The 21,151-nt window shown below is 40.1% G+C and overlaps 1 protein-coding gene across 1 annotated transcript in view; it reads left to right on the forward strand.

The window, feature by feature from the left end:
* The window catches only part of LOC133851066 (serine/threonine protein phosphatase 2A regulatory subunit B''beta-like), a 35,461-nt gene extending 15,114 nt beyond the window's left edge, over nt 1–20,347 (forward strand). Inside the window, exons 5-13 of the mRNA XM_062287370.1 lie at nt 85–190; nt 394–484; nt 6,986–7,127; nt 7,310–7,457; nt 7,623–7,732; nt 16,938–17,094; nt 17,527–17,652; nt 17,767–17,917; nt 19,854–20,347. Of these exons, the coding sequence (XP_062143354.1) occupies nt 85–190; nt 394–484; nt 6,986–7,127; nt 7,310–7,457; nt 7,623–7,732; nt 16,938–17,094; nt 17,527–17,652; nt 17,767–17,907 (1,021 nt within the window). The 3' untranslated portion in view covers nt 17,908–17,917; nt 19,854–20,347. The remainder of the gene's footprint in view (nt 1–84; nt 191–393; nt 485–6,985; nt 7,128–7,309; nt 7,458–7,622; nt 7,733–16,937; nt 17,095–17,526; nt 17,653–17,766; nt 17,918–19,853) is intronic.
* The last annotated feature ends 804 nt before the right edge of the window (nt 20,348–21,151 follow it).

Genomic DNA, 21,151 nt, shown 5'->3' on the forward strand with positions numbered 1-21,151 from the left:
TACTTCCCGTGTATTAGGGTTGCGCCCCTCTGCGCTTTTTTATTGAATTTGAAATTACTTATAAAAAAAAAAAACATTTTGTAGGGATGCTTTTGTTGATTATTGGGTTAATGGCAACTTGTTGACAATGGATATAGCAACTCAAATATATACCATCTTGAAGCAACCAGATGCCGAATTCCTTACTCAGGTAATTTATTTTGTTCTATGACTCTATTCTTCTCCTTTTATGTTTTTCATTCAAAACGTGAAGTACCTTTTGCAGCCTAGTATCTTACTGGTCAATTAATTCAATGTTATTTGTGGTATTAAATAATTTCAGATTTTGTTCTTGCACATGTTATGTTTTTCCTATTTATGTTTATGTTTGAGAATGTCCAAACTTGGCATCAGGATGACTTCAAACCTGTGCTTCGAGAACTTTTGGCAACTCATCCAGGGTTGGAGTTTTTACAGAGCACACCAGAGTTTCAGGAAAGATACGGTTTGTTCTCAGCCTAGTAGTCAGCTTTAGATGTTCTGTGAGTTCGATGCAGTTGTAAACAATTTTTTTTCAAAAAAAAATTATTTTTACTGCAAAAGCTACATCCTCCCCTTGGAGAGTGTTGGCCGTTGGGTACAGACGTTTTTGTTATTGGCTGGTCTGATTGTTTCTTGATTGATGGCACCCAAATTATCTGAATATCCAAATCATATATCTATGTTAATATTTGTAGGTAGATTTGGTTCAGCATGTTTCCTCTCCAAGGGTGCATTTCTTTTTGAATGTGTGATACATAATCTTCATATTAGAACTGGTAACTTTGTTCAGAAACGAAGACTACTATTTATATGACTCATCTTTACAAGGGTGAACTCAACACTGTCACCCTCATGAGTTCATGCCTCAACACCGTTATTCAACGATTTGTGGCAATTCCAACCATCTGTATTAGCTCATTGTCTGATAAAATTACAACTGCTACCCATTATGTAACATTTGTTATGTCAAATACCACAATATCTTTTCTACTATGGCATTCTACTAAAAGCTGGGGTAGTAATGTATTAAAATTCCTCACAATTGTAATATAAAACTATATTGTTTAGTGAGGATAGAGAATTGAATGGGTTTGGCTGCAGAATTTATGATCTTTCACCTATAACATTACTAAGCAGTAGATATTGTGAGATAAACACACGATACTTCTAGGTTATAACAGTGTGTAATGCTACTTCTAATTGTGAAGGGATTCTTGTAATTTTTTTTTCCACAGGTGTGCCTGGTCGGCTGGTCCCCCCCCCCCCCCCCCCCCCCCCCCACGGGCGGATTCACCCACCCAAAAAAAGAAAACCTAAAAAAAAAAATGTGCTTTTTATTATTATTATTATTTTTTGATAAGTAATGATAGTTTTATTGAAAGCGTAAGGCGCCCCAACGTACACTAGAAGTATACAACAGGAAACACCTAACTAGAAAGCGAAAAAGAAGCAAGAAATTCAGCAAAGCTGATAGATAAAGGGTACAGATAAGCCATCGACCAGACATACAAGGTATGGAGAAATAACTCTAGCACCTCCTCTAGGGAGCTCTCTAGGTTCTCAAAATGCCTAAGGTTTCTCTCTCTCCAAATACACCAAAAAAGGCAAATAGGCACCATCTTCCATGTAGTAGCGCTCCCAGATCTCTTTATTATTATTATTATTATTATTGATCAGCATAATAATAAGTAAAATATTAGGTTAGTTAACAGATATGTCTAGTCAAACCATATACTGTCAAATAAGTAAAATATTAGGTTAATTAACAAATATGTTTAGTTAAAACTATATATTGTTGAAAACAAAATTACAATTATAGCTGGGTCATTGACAAGTAGGAATTTTAGGCCTTTCTTAATAACCAGTGTTGGAATCTTAAGTTTTTTTTGGGTCATTTGCTGTTCATTATTATCATAAAACCTGCTCAGATTTTTCTGATAAAAACTGAAATTTTTATTGTACAGAGTTTGTACAATTTTCATAAACCATCTTCTCATACATTAGATACACTAATGTTTAATTTGTTTGTTTGTCAATGTAATTGAGTTGGATCTACTTAAGTTTTATTTGGGCCTGTCGCCCTTTATTTTTAGCATATAAATTGCTCATAGTTTGCTTAAAAACTGAAAACAATAGTTCGAGCTAGTTGCATCTTAGAACTGTCAAACGTTTGTTTATCCATTTTTCATGGTGAAAATTATCTATGATCAATATTAACTGGGATTTTCTGTTGTACATACTAAGGAGGTGTGGTTTTGGGGGGAAGTGGCGCTTTTGGATACTTCATTGTGTTTCAACGGTGCAGTTCTCGATTATGGTGAACCCCCACCGGGTTTTTTTTAGTAGCTCCCATGGTTTGAGACAAGGGAGCCCTCTGTCCCCTTTAATGCTTGTCATCGTGATGGAGGCGTTGTGTAGGATGATATCTATTGTAGTGAGTGGAGGACTGCTATCTGGCTTCTCTGTGGGGACAAGGATTGATATCTCTCACCTTCTGTTTGTGGATAATACCTTGGTTTTCAGTGGGGCTGACCCAGATCTTCTACGTCATTTGCGGTGCGTGTTTTTATGCTTTGAAGCTGTCTCAGGCTTGAAGAACTTGGCTAAGTCAGAATTGGTTCCTGTGGGTGATGTCGTTGATGTAGATGGATTGGTAGGTATTATGGGTTGTGGGGTTTCCCCCTTTGCCTTTGAAGTATCTTGGTCTTCTTTTGGGGGCCGCCCTCCTACAAGGCCAAATCTATTTGGAACGATGTTATTGTTAAGATAAAGCATCAGTTGGCTGGTTGGAAAATGATGTCTAAGTGTGGAAGGGTTACCCTGATTAAGAGTACACTTTCCAATTTACCTATATACTTCGGGCATGTTTGGGTAACACATTTTTTTTATTTTTGAAATACATGTTTGGGTTGTTTTGCTAAATTTGAATCCTACCCGAGTTTTATTCAACTCTTTTCAATTTTGTCTCAGGTTTTCTAAACCATCCAAACATAATTTCAAAAAATAAATTTTCTCGGTATTCGCAATTTTGAATATGGTAAAGAATAGTAGAATATAATACAAAAAAATTGCACACCCAAATGTGCCCTTCATGCCCCTCTTTTATCTCCCTGCGAATGTGGCAAACCGTATTAGGGAAATGGCTTTGGCGCTTTGCGCATGAGAGGGAGGCTTGGTGAAGAGTTGTGGTGGACTCTAAATTTGGTAGTTTAGGGGGTGGGTGGTGTTCTAATGAGCCTTCGAGGATGTATGGGGTTGGTTTAGGGAAGAATATTAGGCGGGGTTGGGGAAGTTCTCTAGGCATACCGGATTTGAGGTGGGAGATGGCTCAAGGGTTAGTTTTTGGCATGATTTGTGGTGTGGGGATTTGGCCCTTAATGAGCCTTTCCAGAGTTATTTGGCATTGCTTGTGCAAAAGATGCTTATGTTGTGCGCACTTGGAGCTTTTGGGCGGCTCCATTCAATGTAATGTAAACTTTGCTAGAGCGGTTCATGACTGGGAGATAGACATCTTTGCCTTGTTCTTTATGGTGTTGTATTCATCTAGAGTGAGACGGGAAGGTGAAGACAAGATTTGGTGGGTTCCTTCCAAAAGAGGTTTGTCTATTGTTAGGTCCTTCTAAAGTGTCTTGGTTCGCAATGATGGCTCTCACTTTCCATGGAAGAGTGTAGTGTGTGGCGGAATAAGGTTCCTTTGAGACGGCATTTTTTGTTTGGTCGGCGGCCTAAGGAAAGATCCTTACCATAGACAATCTGAGAAAACATGTCATCGTGATTGATAGGTGTTGTATGTGTAAAAAGAATGGGGAACTTGTAGACCATTTTCTTCTCCATTGTGAGGTTGTCAGTGCCTTATGGGATGTTTTCTTTAGTCGATTTGGGCTGTCTTCAGTTATTCCTAAACTTTTAGTTGACTTATATACGTGTTGATGGACTGTCGGTAGTGCTCGGAGTGTTGTGTGGAACCTGGTGCCTTTTGTGGTGTTTATAGGGGGAAATGAATAATAGAAGTTTTGAGAACCGTGATAGGACTTGTAGACCATTTTCTTCTCCATTGTGAGGTTGTCAGTGCCTTGTGGAATGTTTTCTTTAGTTGATTTGGGCTGTCTTGAGTTATGCCTAGACGTTTAGTCGACTTAAATGCGTGTTGATGGACTGTCGGTAGTGCTCGGAGTGTTGTTGTGTGGAAGATGGTGCCTTTTGTGGTGTTTATAGAGAGAAATGAATGACAGAAGTTTTGAGAACCGTGATAGGACTTTGGAGGAGATTGTGTCGTTATTTTTCTATATTTTGTATTTTTGGACAATGACTTTTGTTTTTCTTTGGTGATTAGTTATCATGATTTTATTTATTTCTTCTAGCTAGATGTTTTCTCATGTATACTTCATGTGTACCTGGGAGTGCCTTAAGCTCTAAATGATATCTCGATTACTTATATATGAAAAAAAATGGGAAAATTATGCAGAACTATGCATAGGTCTCAGTGGATTGTTTGGGCCTGATCTATGATGCCTGGCAACTTCTTGTAGAAACTATAAAAGGAAATATCACTCTATAGAAGAGCTGAACATGGACTATTGAAATTTGTTTACCAGAGAGAGGGAGAAACAAATTTCTTCCTTGTTAGGTGTTTTGTGATCAGCAGTATAGCTACACAGTTGTGGCCTGTGGGTGATACACCGTTCTTTGCCCATATTGTGGTCCAAGGAATTTCTCGGACAAGGTAGATGCTGCCATTTCTACCTAGAATGATTCTTTTGAGAAGACATATTGTTGAATGTGAGCATCACCTATATCATGTTTGGCTTCACCAAGAAATCATGGCTAGCTATATTAAGTAGATATTGGCTTTATTAGATACCCCTTTTGGACTACTGCCTCGAAAACATTCTGATAAGAGCTCACTAAAGAAACTAAGCCACCGTCGGCAAGTTATGAAGTCCTCATTGTGCTCCCCTCCACATGCATAGGAAGTCATGAGGTAGTACACTAATCTAAAGGGATAGGAACGCCAGTGATTGGCTCTCTGTAACCACTCCTGGCGGAGGTTGAAGCCGAGAGTGAGGAGAATGAAGCCAAAGAAAGAGAATAAGAAGCTTGAGAGAGTGGAAGAATAAGCTAGAAAGAGAAAGAAGCCAGAGAAAAGCCTAGAAAGAGGGGGAGGGGAGGGGGAGGGGGGGGGGGGGGGGTGGGAGAAGAGAAAATCAGTTTCTCAACGATTTTATTCCATATCAAAGCCTGTCTCCATTGGAGTACAAAATATGCTTAAATAGACCTCAACTAAAATCCCTAGGGCAACGCCCATTTATTAACTTACCTAACATAGTTTTATTGACTTGCCTAACATAACCTAGGGCAATTATAATGCCCATTTATTGAATTAGAAAAATAGCTGCCTCATAAAATTAAATAAAACATAAACTAATACATCGAATGAAAATGTATATAAAATTAAAGGACCCGGTAAATTCTTCCTGTTGCGTTCTGCATCAGGTTCTTTGATGTAAGATAGTTCTATAATGTCTTAAGGTTATTGGAGTTCTTCCCTTACTTGAAGAGGGATAGTGTCAAGAGGTTTCAGTTTCTGCTTCTAAACTGAAAGGGAGAAGGGAGCTAAAAAATTTAGAGTGCTCGATAAGCTTTGATGCGAGGGGAGATTGTTCTAGCCGGGGTAAAGGCAAGAGGGCTCTTGTGATGTAATCTAGGGCGTTTCTGCGGGTGTAGGGCTTGCATTGTGGGTTTCTTGATGTTTCTTCTGTTTTTTGGGTTTCTGTGGGTGTTTCTTTGTTCGTTTTGCTTATTCTGTATTGGTGGTCTTTGTGTATACTTCGAGTATGCTCAGGGTCGCTTTATGCTTTTTTAATGATATTATTTTTCTTGCGTATATATATTAAAAAAATGTCTTAATCCCCCATGACAACGATCTTTTCTTTGAAGTTGTATTGGGCAGAGTAAGGCCCCTTAGAGAGTGGCTTTCTTTGCTTGGTCGGCCGCTTTCGGTAAGATAATCACTTAGGATAACTTAAGTGATGTATCATTGTGGTAGATTGGTGTGGCTTGTGTAAGAAGAGTGGAGAAATTATTGCCCACCTTTTAATCCATTGTGAAACAACTAGTGCCTTATGGAAATTTATCTTTAAGCACATGGCTAGCATGGTTTAGCATTGGTAGTGCTCAAAGTGAAGCTGTCTTTAGGATGATCTTTAGGATGATTCCACTCACGTTGTGCATTTGGAGAGAAGTTATCGAAGCTTTGAAGCTAGTGAGAGGATGATGGTGGGCTTAAAGACCTTTAATACCCTTTTCCATTGGATGACTACTTATGATTATTTTCATATTTCTAGTTTTCATGACTTTTTGATCCTTTTTTTGTTTTTTTTGTTTTTTTTTGTTTTTTTTTTCTCATTTGGTGTTTCTCCTTATACTTCTTGTGTGGTGCACCATTTGGTTTTTAAAGAATTTCAATTATATATATATATATATATATATATATATATATATACTATGTTGGCTTTCAGATTTAGTCAATCGATGCAGCTTTTAATGAAATATTACCATAGAAATACTGATTTTGAAATAGAGACCTATTCTCAAATATGGTGATGTAGTTCTGTTTTGTAAATAAGTAATGTTCACTATTTTCTTTTTTCTTTTTGCCCGATTCATAGTTAGGCTGTCAATTTATAACTAGCTTTGTAATTGATATGACCATACAATGAATTCCTTTTGATGCCTTGGTTTTCAGTATCCTAAATTTCTTGGACCTTTTGTTACCATTATTATCTGTCAGTAAATTGGCTGCGATAATATCTTTGTATGAGTCTGACTGGTTGTGTAATCCACCAAGTCTGTGCCCAAATTGTTTTGATGTCTAAATTTTTGTTTGGTGCTAGAACTATTAAAGGTGCAATTTGTTTCGTAACTGATGCAAGATTTTAACGTCAAATATTATTGCATTGGACAGCTGAAACTGTAATATACAGAATATTTTACTACATAAATAGATCTGGGAATGGTCATCTAAATCTCAGGGAGCTGAAACGTGGAAACTTAATTGATGCAATGCAACATGCAGATGAAGAAGAGGATATCAACAAAGTTTTGAGGTATACCAAATGAAGGCCTGTCAGTTTGTGTGCAAATAAAGCTAACATGTGGTTAAATTGGGAACTAATGTATATTACATTTCAATCAAGAATATATTTTTGAAATCATGCTTTGAGCACAATATCTGGTTTCAATATTTTAGCATCTTTAACCATTTTCTTTCTTATATCATCCTTTACAGGTACTTCTCTTATGAACATTTTTATGTTATATACTGCAAGTTTTGGGAGCTGGATACGGATCATGATTTTTTTATCGACAAAGAGAACCTTATCAGATATGGTAACCATGCGCTTACCTACCGGATTGTTGATAGAATATTCTCTCAGGTTTGTGTCAGTTAGGTGTTGCTTTAGACCAATATACCTGCTGTTCACAGGAAGAAAATTATTCTTCCATTGAATGCTTGCAATTACTCTCTCACTCTCATTGTTTATATTATTTTCTTGAAGACATGAGAACTCACCTTTTCTTTTTCTTTAATATTTTCTCAGGTTCCTAGGAAGTTCACTAGTAAAGTTGAGGGAAAGATGGGATATGAAGATTTTGTCTACTTCATACTCTCAGAGGAGGATAAATCATCTGAACCTAGTCTTGAGTACTGGTATGTCTGCACCTCTTATTTGTTCATTCATTAGTTGCTTGCTTCTCAAAATTATGATATGTTTGTAATTAAGTGCGATCTTGAGTGAGGAGGCATTATGAAATGTGACATTGAAGTCAAGCATACTTGTGCTCATTTGCATGGTTCAATAAATTATTGGGGATGCCAGTTTTAATTTCCAGGGAGAAAGAGAGATATATGATGATAAAGTAATATAGGGAAATGTTTAGAAGTGCAGGTGGATGGAGAATTTGGATGAAATTCTTGCAACATTAGAAAGTCCTCTGATGAAATATATCAGTCAAAGTATTAAATGTTATGTTGATTTCCGAAGAGCTAAATTAACCTTTGTGTAAAGAAGTTGTAAAAAGCTACCACAAAAGTTCGTACTATTGGATATAAAAGTTTGCCTCGTTTACAAGATCCTAGCAAAAGTTCTAGCAAAAAGATTGCAGCCTATAGTGGGAAACCTTATTTCCAACAACCAGAATGCTTTCATTGGGGGGCGTCAGATTCTAGACTCTGTTCTTATAGCCAATGAATGTCTGGACAACAAATTGAGATAAGGAATTCCTGGGGTTTTATGCAAACTTGACCTGGAAAAGGCTTTTGATCATGTTAATTGGGACTTCATTTTCTATATTTTGAGACGTATGGGATTTGACCCTAAATGGAGGAAGTGGATTTCGACATGTATTTCCACGCCTCGCTTCTCGATCCTGATCAATGGCAGCCCGCATGGCTTCTTCGGTAGCTCTCAGGGTCTTCGCCAAGGGGATCCTCTATTTCTGCTTCTCTTTGTTTTAGTCATGGATGCCTTCAGTAGGATGCTTTCTAGAGCAATGAAGGGGGGCTTTCTTTCTGGCTTCCGAGTTGATAATCTCAACAACTCCCCCTTGGAGATTTCACATTTATTGTTTGCGGATGATACTCTTATTATGTGTGATGCTGATGTGGATCAAATTCATAATTTGGACCACATTCTTCTGTGCTTTGAGGCCATCTCGGGTTTAAAGGTTAACCTTCAAAAATTCGAGTTAGTTGCAGTGGGGAGGTCCCATACATTGAGGGGATGGCGAATATCCTTAGTTGTAATATCTCTTCTCTTCCGTTGCGTTACTTGGGTCTTCCTCTTGGTGCTCCCTTCAAATCTATAGCCATTAGGGATGGGGTAATTGAGAAAATGGAAAAAAGGGTGGCGAGTTGGAAGAAGATTTACTTGTCTAAGGGGGGACGCCTTACTCTCATCAAGAGTACGCTTTCAAGTATTCCCACTTATTTTCTATCTCTCTTCCCCCTACCAACTGGCTTAGCCAAAAGACTTGAGCGTTTTCAGAGAGATTTTTTGTGGGACAGTCCAGGCGGGGAACACAATTTACATTTGGTAAATTGGAAGACTGTTTGCTCTCCAATTGCGAGAGGGGGATTAAGCGTCAAAAACCTTACTCTGTTTAACAAAGCCCTGCTCGGTAAATGGCTTTGGAGGTTGGGGAATGAACAAGATTATTTATGGAGGTAGGTGATTGCTTTGAAGTATGTGATCCAAAGAGGGGGGTGGTGCTCTGAGGAAGCGCGATGTTCTTATGGGGTTGGTCTCTGGAGGTATATTAGGAAAAATTGGGGAGCTTTTTCCTAGAAGCACGGAGTGCACTCTGGAGCATCATTGCAAGGTTGCTATTTCATGTTCAGGAAAATGAGATGAGTCAATCAAGTCTATCTCAGTATGTTTCAGTTCTTGTAAGCAAATCTTATCTGATTGAAGATGATCTTCTCGACCACATCATTTGCATTTAACTTGGAAGATTCTCTCTCTCTCTCTCTCCTTATGAAGAGTGGCGCGTGAGTGTGGGGGTGGCGCGTGAGGGTCGTTGGGTAGGAGTAGATTCAGAATTTTGTTACGTTCAGGAGTGAGAGGTGTGTTATGGAGCGGTGGTGTTGTGTGGAGGCCAAGACTTTCGTTTTCACGGTGGTAGAAGGTGCTTCGATGGTGAGATTGGAAGAAAGGAGGAAGTCATTCTCCGGGCTGGTTCTTCTTAGTGCTCAAAGCTTAGAGTGGTTGGCGTTGACAATGGAGAACTTGCAGTGGTGCCCGGAGGAGAAGGACTTTATCAGGTCTCTCAGAGAGGGGTCTAAGGTACTCATAGTCAGACGAGGTGGCAATGCAGCTGGAAGGTTTCTTGAAGTGGCAGCTTATGGGGTGGGTGGTCGGAGAGGTATTATCTTCATTCCAGAAGGTCGTGATGGGAGGGGCTGGAGGAGTTTCGTCCTTGAATTGGATAAAATCAGTGCATTCCTAAAAGTTCCGCTTAGGTTTGGAATGGGCCGTCATGCTACAGTTGTAGAAAAGTCAAGGAGGAATGGTGACGGTGCCATTGGAGGGTATGATCAAGGTGATCATTCTAGAACTATCAACAAAGATGATGTGCCTTCCTTTGCAACAGTTCTGCGTTCAGGACCCGGCCGTTTGGAGGAGGAGAGGTCGCAGTCTCAACCAGCGATTCCTCTGGCTGAGGACAAGGGTGACCGCCCGTAGAAGCAGAAGCTGCCGGTAGCGATTTCGAGTGGTTCTGAAAAAGCGATTTTTCAAACGAACCCGGGGGGTAAAGACCACTGTTACCGTTGTGGCTCTGATTTTACGAAGGCCAAGATGGTCTCTACTGCTCGTGACAAGACCGGTTGCGTCCATGGCAAGACTTCCGCAGGAAATCAGCTGACAGGAGAGCTGAATAGGTTTTCCTCTCTTTTGACCTGGAAAAGCCAGCTGGAGAAGTTGAAGGCTGATGTGGACCAAGCTTACAGCAGGGTGTGTGATGGGCTTCTTGAGCTTGGGCCTGGCCTAAGGCCCAAGATTAATGGGCGGAAGAGGAAGAATAAACCCAAGAAGAAGAGGAGGCTTCGTTGGATTCAGAAGGTTCCGAAGCCCATTGCCTTAGACCTGAAAGATCGGGCTCTGTCTCCCGAGGAGGGTAGGTCGCCGGCGAAGGGATTAGTGGGCTCAGGTAATTCTCCGGCAACTCCTAAGAACTCCGGTGGGCTGGGTTTTCTTTCTTCCGATACCCATGCTCCGGGGAATCAGTGTGTCGGGCGTTCTTCTTGTCCTGAGCGGGATTCTCGGCCAGAGTCTGACGGAGAAACATCGGAGGGAGAAAGGGGTATGATTGAGAAGTCGGGTCTGGCTCCAAAGTTTCCAGAGGCTGCCGGAGATCCTGTCCCTGTTGTCCCTGTTCCAGTTAGACCCTCGATAATGAGCTCGGGGACTGTTTTGTCCATTCCGGTTCTGGAGATCTCTCCCACAGACCCGGTTGATTCTGCCAAACCCATTAAGGATTCTCTTGATATGCTGACTGTGTGGGCTGGTTCGGGCTCTCCGGACTCTCTGGTCTCTGCTGGTCTCTCTCCACTTGATTTGACTCATAGTTCTGGTCCAGGAGTTAGGAAGGGGACAGAACTTGCTTTACTTCCAGAGGAAGAGCCTGTACCTCTGTCTTTTATTGATAAGGTCAGGGGAGTTTCTAGTAAGAAGAATCCAGAGGGCTTTTTGAGAGCGGTTCTAGTGTATTGCCAATGGGTGGGGATTACTTGCGATGGCTTTGAAGATCAGCTTTCAGCTGTGTTCAAGGCTATCATCGTCAGTAATGATAAGAAGGAAGCGGATCCTAGCTCTAGCTTGAGCATCAAAGGTAAAAGGGAATTAAACAGATTAGCTTGTTCTGTTAATTATGACGTTCATAGTGGCAGCACCTCACGTGGTAGGTGCAAAGGAAGGGCTTATGGTGGTGTTTATGAAGCCTAAAATCCTCTCTTGGAATGTTAGAGGGTTAAACGAGGGTGCCAAGCGGTTGAAAGTCAGAAATTTATTAAGGCAATGGAAGGCTGACATTATATGCTTGCAAGAAACTAAACTGGATTTTGTGTCTAATAGTTTAGTGAGAAGTCTGTGGAGTTGTCACTTTGTTGATTGGTGCTATTTAGCTTCTCGCGGGGCCTTTGGTGGTATATTGATTATGTGGGATAGAAGGGTTGTAGAGAAGATTGAAGTGTATGTGGGTGAGTTTGTTGTTGCCTGCTCTTTCAGAAGCGTTGCTGATAATTTCTCTTGGGCTTTTGCTGGAGTCTACGGTCCTAACTTTGACTCTCTTAGAAGTTCCCTCTGGGACGAGTTGGCTGGCCTTTCTTCTTGGTGGGAGTTACCATGGTGCATCGGGGGTGATTTCAATGTCACTCGCTTTCCTGCTGAAAGATCTAGAGATGCTCGTCTTAATGCGGCTATGATGGAGTTTTCGGACTTTATCTTTGAGCAGGATCTTATGGATTTTCCTCTCGTAGGAGGGCCTTTTACGTGGTCTAATAATCAGGAGATCCCCTCTTGGTCTCGCCTTGATAGATTTCTTGTTTCTCCAGATTGGGAAGTCAAGTTTCCAGGTTCTCTTCAGAAAAGGCTTCCAAGACTGTGTTCTGATCATTTTCCTATTCTTCTTGATTGTGGTGGTGTTCATTGGGGTCCCAGACCGTTCAAGTTTGAGAATATGTGGCTAAAGGCTGAAGGGTTTGTGGATAGGGTGCGTTTGTGGTGGGAGTCCTATCGTTTTCAAGGTTCGCCCAGCTTCATCTTTTCTCAAAAGCTTAAGGCTTTGAAGATTGATCTCAAAAGATGGAACGAACAGGAGTTTGGTAATGTGGAATTCCGTAAGAAAATGCATATGGAAGAATTGTGTGCTCTTGATTGCTTGGAGGAACAACGGGGTTTAACTCTTGAAGAAAAGGCGAGGAAAATTGGGGTTGTTAGAGATTTGGAGAATTCTATTTTGCAGGAGGAGATTAGCTGGAGACAGAAGTCTAGGGCTCTTTGGCTTAAAGAGGGTGACAAATGCACCAAATTCTTTCATCGTATAGCCAATTCAAATAGGAGATCCAATTCCATTGAGTCTCTCTCTGTCAATGGCTCTATCTCTTCTGATCAGCAGGTTATTAAGGATCATGTTGCTCAATATTATAAATCTCTTTTTGCAGAACCTCTCAGTTGGAGGCCTAGGATTAATAACCTTGTTTTTGACAGTTTGGATGTGGGTGAAGCTTATTCGTTAGAACTTCCTTTTGAGGAGAGGGAGGTCTTAGAGGTGGTTAAAGGTTTGAATCGTGATAAGGCTCCAGGTCCTGATGGGTTTACTCTTGCTTTCTACCAAGATTGTTGGGAGGTGATCAAGACCGATCTCATGGGGGTATTCCAGGACTTCCACACTCATAGTAAGTTTGTCAAAGCATTAATGCCACTTTTTTAGCCTTAATTCCGAAGAAGATTGGGGCTATGGATCTTAAAGATTTTCGGCCTATTAGTCTTGTAAGTGGTGTCTATAAGATCATTGCTAAAGTTCTTTCTAATAGACTCAAAAAGGTGGTGGCGAAGATTATTTCGAATCCTCAAAATGCTTTTGTGAAAGGGAGGCAAATTCTTGATTCTGTTCTTATAGCGAATGAGTGTTTGGATAGTCGCATCAAATCAGGTGAGTCTGGGTTATTATGTAAATTGGATATTGAGAAGGCTTATGATCATGTTAACTGGGACTTCTTATTGTATTTGTTGAGAAGATGTGGCTTCGGGGAGAGATGGTGTTCATGGATAGCGCATTGTATTTCATCGGTGCGTTTCTCGGTTTTGGTGAACGGCACCCCTTCTGGTTTTTTTAGCAGCTCTCGTGGTATTAGACAAGGTGATCCTCTATCGCCTCTTTTGTTCGTCATTGTGATGGAGGCATTTAGTAAGCTGTTCTCTATTTCTGTTCAAAGGGGTTTTCTCTCTGGCTTCTCTGTGGGCTCTAGAAGCAATGGAGTGATTAATGTTTCTCACCTTTTATTCGCAGACGATACTTTAGTTTTCTGCGGGGCTAGTCCTGATCATCTTCTCTATCTTCGAATGTTATTACTGTCCTTTGAAGCTGTTTCAGGTTTGAAGATTAATTTGGACAAGTCAGTTTTGGTTGCTGTGGGTATTGTGGATAATATGGATGATCTTGCTGGCATTCTGGGTTGTGGAGTCTCGTCTCTTCCTTTAAAGTATCTTGGTCTTCCATTGGGGGCTCCTTATAAGGCTAAGTCTAGCTGGGATGAGGTAGTTGGGAAGATCGAGAGACGCCTGGCTAGCTGGAAGCGGTTGTATCTGTCGAAGGGTGGCAGAGTAACCCTGATAAAAAGCACTCTCTCTAATCTTCCGACGTACTTTCTATCTCTATTCCCTATTCCTTCCAGTGTAGCTAGTTGTATAGAGAAGTTGTATCGAGATTTCTTGTGGGGTGGCATAGGTGAAGAATTTAAATTTCATCTGGTTAATTGGTCCAAGGTTTGTTCCCTTATTTCAAGTGGTGGCTTGGGCATCAGGAATTTAAGGCTCTTCAATAAGGCTCTATTAGGGAAGTGGCTGTGGCGCTATGTCCATGAGAGAGATGCTTGGTGGAAATCAGTTGTGGATGCAAAGTTTGGACCTACTCGGGATGGTTGGTGTTCTTTAGACCCCCCTGGGTCTCACGGAGTGGGGCTTTGGAAGAATATTAGGAAGGGTTGGAGTTCGTTTCGCAACCATATCAGACTCATGTTGGGAAATGGATCTAGGATCCGTTTTTGGGATGATGTGTGGTGTGGTGAGGCGCCTCTCAAGGAAGCTTTCACAGTTTTGTATGATATTGCACGTGACAAGGACGCTCTTGTAGCAGACCATTTGGTTGTGGTGAGTGGGTCTTATCAGTGGGATGTTAGCTTTTTTCGAGCGGCCCATGACTGGGAGGTGGATGTTTTGGCCTCTTTTTTCTCTTTGTTGTACTCTTCCAGAGTGAATCACGATGGGGAGGATAAGCTATGGTGGTCTCCTTCTCACAAAGGGAAATTTGATGTTAGATCTTTCTATAAGACTCTTGCTTGCAAAGAGGCTATTCATTTTCCTTGGAAAAGTATCTGGCGGACCAAGGTTCCTCTGAAAGTGGCTTTCTTCGCTTGGACGGCAGCGCATGGGAAGATCCTTACTTTGGACAATCTCAGGAAGAAGCGGGTCATAGTGATTGATAGATGTTGCATGTGCAAAATGAATGGGGAGTCAGTGGATCATCTTCTTCTCCATTGTGAGGTTGCTCGCGCTTTGTGGAACGCCATCTTTAGTCGCTTCAGTTTGTCTTGGGTTATGCCTCTTCGGGTGGTAGATTTATTCGCTGGTTGGTGGACGGGTGGCCGCTCTCGGAGTGCAGTCGTGTGGAAGATGGTCCCTTGTTGCCTAATGTGGTGCTTATGGAGGGAACGCAATGATAGGCAGTTTGAGGACAAAGAAAGAACTACTGAGGATCTCATTTCCTTTTTATTTCATTCTTTGTACTCTTGGTCGGCTGCGTTTCTCGCACCCTTATCGTTTAGCTTTAATGATTTCCTTGTATTGTTTTCTTCTTCCACTTAGATGCCTTTCTTGTATACTTCCTGTGTACTTGATTGCGCTTTGCGCTGTTTAATGATATTTCTCTTACTTATCAAAAAAAAAAAAAATTATATTTCCTTTAAAGTGGGGGATGGCCTTTGCATTCGTTTCTGGCATGATAATTGGTGCGGTGATAGTGCTCTAAAGTGTTATTTTCTTGAATTCTTTGCCTTAGCTCGTAACAAGGAAGCTTTGGTTTCGTAGTACATGGATCGCTCCAGTTTACACACCCTTTGGAATCTTAATTTCATGTGAGATGTTCATGATTGGAAAATTGAATCTCTAGATTCTTTTCTCACTCTTTTATACTCTATAAACCCACGTTCGGGAGCTACGGATAGCATGGTGTGGACTCCTTCGAGCCGGCATAGTTTTACAGCGAAAAGCTACTACACTATGTTAACTTCTCCTAGCAATGAAGAGCCTGGTTCATTCCCCTGGAAAAGCATTTGGAGGGTGAAGGCCCCTCCGCGCATTACTTTCTTCTTATGGGCCACAGCTCTGGGTAAAATCCTCACGGTGAACAATCTTAGAAGGTGGGGGTTTCAGCTGATTAATCGATGTTGCCTTTATAAGAAGGATGAGGAAACTATTAATCATCGTTTCCTCCATTGTAAGTTTTCTGTGGATAACTGGCACTTAGTGCTTATCAGCTTTGGGGTCTCTTGGGTCACACCCGGTAATGTGCTTCAACTGCTCCATTGTTGGAAATTCCTTGGGCATTGACATCTTAGAGAAGCTATCTGGAAAGTTATTTTAGCCTTCTTAATGTGGAGCATTTGGAGAGAAAGGAACCGTTGAGGGTAGTGAGTCCAATGTGCTACTTCTTAAATCCTCCTTCTTGAGATCTCTCCTGGATTGGGCCCTTGCTCATGTTCCTACCTTCTCTTTAGGGAATTTGGTAGATCTGATTTGTTTTCTAGATTGTAACAACAGCTTGTTCTTGGTGCTCTTGTTTCTCTTGTATAGCAGCTATTTCTTTGGTGCTCTTGTTTTCTTGTATACTCTTCGTGTACGAGGATTTTCCTCTTTCTTCAATAAAACTTATTATTTTTCATAAAAAAAAAAAAAAGTTTGCCTTATCTTCTTAGGGAATGGAAAATGATTAAGTCAGTATAAAGAAGATGAATATACCAAACCAGTTGATAGACTTTTCATGTATTGAGTTTTAGGTGGAATAGTGTTATTTTTCTTAAAAGCTTAGCTTTGTTTTACCTTTTCAGTATTAGGACTCTAAAACAACTTTTCAAATGGGAGAAATATCAGTTCTGTGAACTGTGATTATTACTCATCTTCCAGAGAATGGAGAGAGAGACAGCTTTACTGCGCGAATATTGGAGCAACAATTTCTTAATTCCTGCTTGCCTTTGTGATTCTAATTTGGAGCAAACTTGCCAGAGGCAGTTAGGAAATTATTGTGCTTTTTGGTGCAATATTTACATGTATGTTTGTTTTCCATTTGCTTTTAATAGAAGTTTCTTCTGTATGAAATTTGTGAATAGTAGAACTTGTATTTAATTTGTCATGAACATATTACATTTTTTTCATGTTTGTTCAAAATCATCTGTAAGACTTGTTGCTTTATGGGAAGAGACAGAGAGAGATCTTTTGATTTCTCTTTGAACCTGTCTTTAGTTTGTATGTTAGGTGTATTTCTGCCATGGGTGACCTCATTCTGAAATTTTTGGATCTCTTTACAGAGTTTATTATGCTATCAGCTGTGCTCTAGTTGTGACATTAAATTGTCATTTTCAGGTTCAAATGCATAGATCTGGATGGAAATGGGATTCTGACACGGAATGAACTACAATTCTTTTATGAGGAGCAGTTGCATCGAATGGAATGCATGGCCCAAGAGCCTGTGCTCTTCGAGGATATATTGTGCCAAATAATCGACATGATTGGGCCTGAGGTTCACCTTTTCTATTTTGTGCTTTAACTGATTGTTTTGTTTCCCTTCCTTGTATGTTGGGATTTGTATGGGACCCTTTTCAAGAAAATTACATAGTAATGGCGATAGATACATTATTCCAAACCAGAGCCCTTATTTTGTTACTTCCTTCTTATAGGGTGAACATGATGGTGGATTGCAACGTCCAGAAAACTTTTGTTCTGTTCTTTTTTCTCCTTTTCCTTTCTTTTCTTTTGGACTAAACAAGGAGTCTAGAAACACGGTTTACTTTCCAAGGCTGTGACCAAATTGGGTAGTAAACTGTCTTTGATAAGATAGCTTATGGGGAATTCAGTAGGCCATTAGTAGCAAATCTTCCTTGAATATTTCTACAAAGACATCTCTAATAGAGATTAGTCTACATTGATTGACACGAAATTTTCATGCATGCAGAATGAGAGCTATATCACACTGCGTGACCTGAAAGGATGTAGACTTTCGGGAAGTGTATTCAATATCCTTTTTAACCTTAATAAGTTTATGGCCTTTGAAACTCGTGATCCATTTCTCATTCGTCAGGTACTTGAATGCTGCTAATTCTTAATCATTCTTTGATGATACAGTAATTTTTTTAAAAAAATGTGGTACTCTACTGCTTACTATTTTTGGCGAACAATATTGTGGCATGAACAGGAACGTGAGAATCCAACATTGACAGAGTGGGATCGCTTTGCGCATAGAGAATATATTAGGCTTTCAATGGAGGAAGATGTTGAAGATGCCTCTAATGGGAGTGCAGAAGTTTGGGATGAATCACTTGAGGCTCCTTTCTGAGTTCAATTAGGTAGGCCACTTCAGTTTTCAGTGATGATGGTTTTCTTCTTCTTCTTCTATATTTATTTATTTTTTTTAATTTAAGGTTTTCATGTTCATGTGTAAGCTCTGAACCTAAGATAATTTCAACTGTTAGTGTCAAGTCAGGTAATTTCAAATTAATTTGTTCTGGCCAACAATATGTGCATGCAGAAATACATATACATGCGTAAATACGCGCGCGTGTGTAGCTACTGTGTATGGCGTGGGCTTTTACTAATAGGGAGATGTTAGAATTCTTGTGATGGACATATCTTACGCACCGCTTATTTCATGTTCTGTAGCTTTTGGAAAAGAATTTGGGTAGCACACATTGTTGGTTCTCTAAAACCTGTTTGGTAAAATTGTACAATGGTTGGATGATTTGAGCCATCTTAATTCCCTCGGTTCTTCTCTCTCTCTCTCTCTCTCTCCCTCTCTTTGAATAATCTTCAGCTTCTTAGATGCTGTAGATTTTCTAGTGGAACACAAATGTCTTAAAAATACACAACGTATTGCAAATGGTGCTGAATTCTTTGGCCTAGCCAAGTCCTGAAGCAAGTGTCACGCAATGTTGAAGATTTACTTGCCCCTACTAGTTAGGTGGCTTCTCTTGTATACTCTCTGTGTACATGGAGGTGCCTTACTCTTTAGTGATGTCTCGATTACTTATAAAAAAAATGTTGAAGATTTACTAGTAAATGTGACAAATTGCAGAGGAACCCAATTTTTTTTCTCTTGTTCTCATCACTGTATTGCAGTCTGAGATGCCAATAAAGCGTGTTTCTCCCTTAACCAAGCCACTGTCTGAGTTGCTGGCTTGCTCTTCATCATGCACGCGGTCTGAGCCCCGGGCTTTTCACCCTTCCCTCTCGGTACTACTTCACTATCAGTCACCCAAGAGTACTTTTGTCTTGCAAGGTAGTCCTTGCTGATTCACTCAGGATTCCACGCATTTGTTTCCCTATCCTTTCGATTACATACTGAGAAATTCACCTTGAAGCTATTTTGGGACAAGGGGTTTTAAAGTGGAAGTTCATTTATTGATGTGCACTGAAATTTTGAATTTGAGATTTTCAAGCATTCAAATCTTAAGTCAAATTTCATTGATGGGTAAAAATTGATTAAGCAGTAACACCAACATCACCATTCCATGCCACCACTATTTTCCTTTCATGCTATCATCACCACCGTCTTTGTTGCGGCCACCACCACCATCAGTACCATCTCTGTACCATTTTGATTATCTTCACACCACCCTCAATACTGTTACTACTGCCACTTCTGTATCAGCGTCATCACCTTCACCATTATCACCACCGCCACCATGATGGTTGTTAGTGCCGCCGTTGCATCACAACGACAATCACTACCAGCATTCTCTCCGTGTCAGGATTATTATTGCCATCATTGTTATCTCTATCGCAATTTTTTTTTTTTTTAAGTAAGAAATGTTTTATTAAAAAGCATAAGGCACCCCTAAGTACATAGGAAGTATACACAGGAACAACCGAACTAGACTACAAAAAGAAGCTCAATCAAACCCAAAAGGACCTAATCCCCTAAACACAAAACTCACAAGGAGCAACCCACAAAAAGAAAAAAGAACCCAAAAAAAAATAAAAACCTCAAAAACCACAAACCCTCAAGAAGCATTCCCCACTACTGCACGTGAGCCTTCCCTTTCCTATGCCGAGTGGACACATTTGCATCACCACAGTTGATGGAGCTTATCAAATTTAAAATTATTAACACCATACTACCATCGTTGCTACTTGCTATCATTAATACTCAAATTTTTAATTTTAGAATATACCTCTCTAAACAATGGAATATAAATTGATGAAAATTAAAATCCTTCATTCTAGGAATGTCCGAAATTATTTATCCAAAACAGAATTTAATATATTTGTTCTTGTTCACCACAGGTCCTCCCAAGGAAGCTGCGGATTCTTCTTGTAAACTGGCTGTTAAAGAAACTGTTGAACTCAGGTATGAGTTGTTGAATGAGCTGTCCAGATAGCCGCGACCTCATCAGAGGGAAATTCTGGGCTTGGCTGTGTGGAATGGATTTTTGATGCGTTGGAAGTAAATTATTCAGATCGTTGTGTTTATTGAATTGACAAACAATGAGGAGAGTTACAAAGGAACCTCCCTTTACTCATACGAAGCTGTCTCCTGGAGGTGTGATTATATAATGGCAGATTGAGGTAGTTCGGAGTATTTAATGTATTTGATTATATTCCTTTTTCAATTATCCTTGTTTATGTCATTTTTGCCGCTCCCCCCCCCCCTCCCAAAAGAGTTAGTGGATGGTTCTTTTAGTACTTCAATTTCTATTGTAATGTGCTGGGAAGTGCTTTTAGCAAAAAAATTTCTTAAATTATGGTCATTGGTCAATTTGATTCTAATAGTTTCTCTATTTTGTTTGATCCACGATGTCCACAGGAAAAAGGAAACAGGTAATAGTCTAATACTCGCTTATCAGGAAAAACAAGAGGAAATAAAAAAGGATTACTCTCTTATAGGATGGCATCAATCTCTTTATAGTTAACACCTATATCTTCTGAATAAACTATCAGTTGCTTGGATTTGAGCCACTTAGCTTGGTTATGCCACCTGAAGTCTGTTTGGGATTGCACAAGGAGCTTAAAAAGTGCTTTTGGAACTTAAAAAGCTCTTTTAGGCAACCAAAAAAAAAAAGTTGAAAACTGTAGTCTAGTTTGATTCGTCCCTTCTCTTTTTTATTTTCCTTGTTTCCTCTTGGTGGATGAGATGATGTTACTAACCAAAGGTTGTATTTGGGTAGAAAAGCTTATCTATTCTGAAAGTAGTTTCCCATGAAACAAACAGATCAAATGAACGAAATGGACGTTCCGTGTCTTTTGATCTGCTGCTGCTGCTGCTTGTTTTCGCACAGGCTGATCTTGTGGCAAGCTTTTAGGTTTTGGATGTTATGCCAATGGTACTTCCGTACCATTGCAAAGTATTTTCTTAGTTATTTTCCTGAAAATATTTTTCAATGATCGGGTTGACTCTTGTAGTTTTGAGAATAACTTGGGGCTCCACGAGAGGCTTTCCATTGTGCACAAGCACGGGAAACCTTCTTGTGAATGGGGGGTTCTATTGGAGGAGCGAATGGACCTTCTTGTGAAAGTTTTGTAAAGAAATGGTTTTGGTTCAACCCGCCAAGATCCTTCATTTTTATCTTATTAGTTTAAGGTGG

The sequence above is a fragment of the Alnus glutinosa genome, chromosome 12, assembly GCF_958979055.1.
Source record: "Alnus glutinosa chromosome 12, dhAlnGlut1.1, whole genome shotgun sequence".
Classification (NCBI taxonomy): Eukaryota; Viridiplantae; Streptophyta; class Magnoliopsida; order Fagales; family Betulaceae; genus Alnus; species Alnus glutinosa.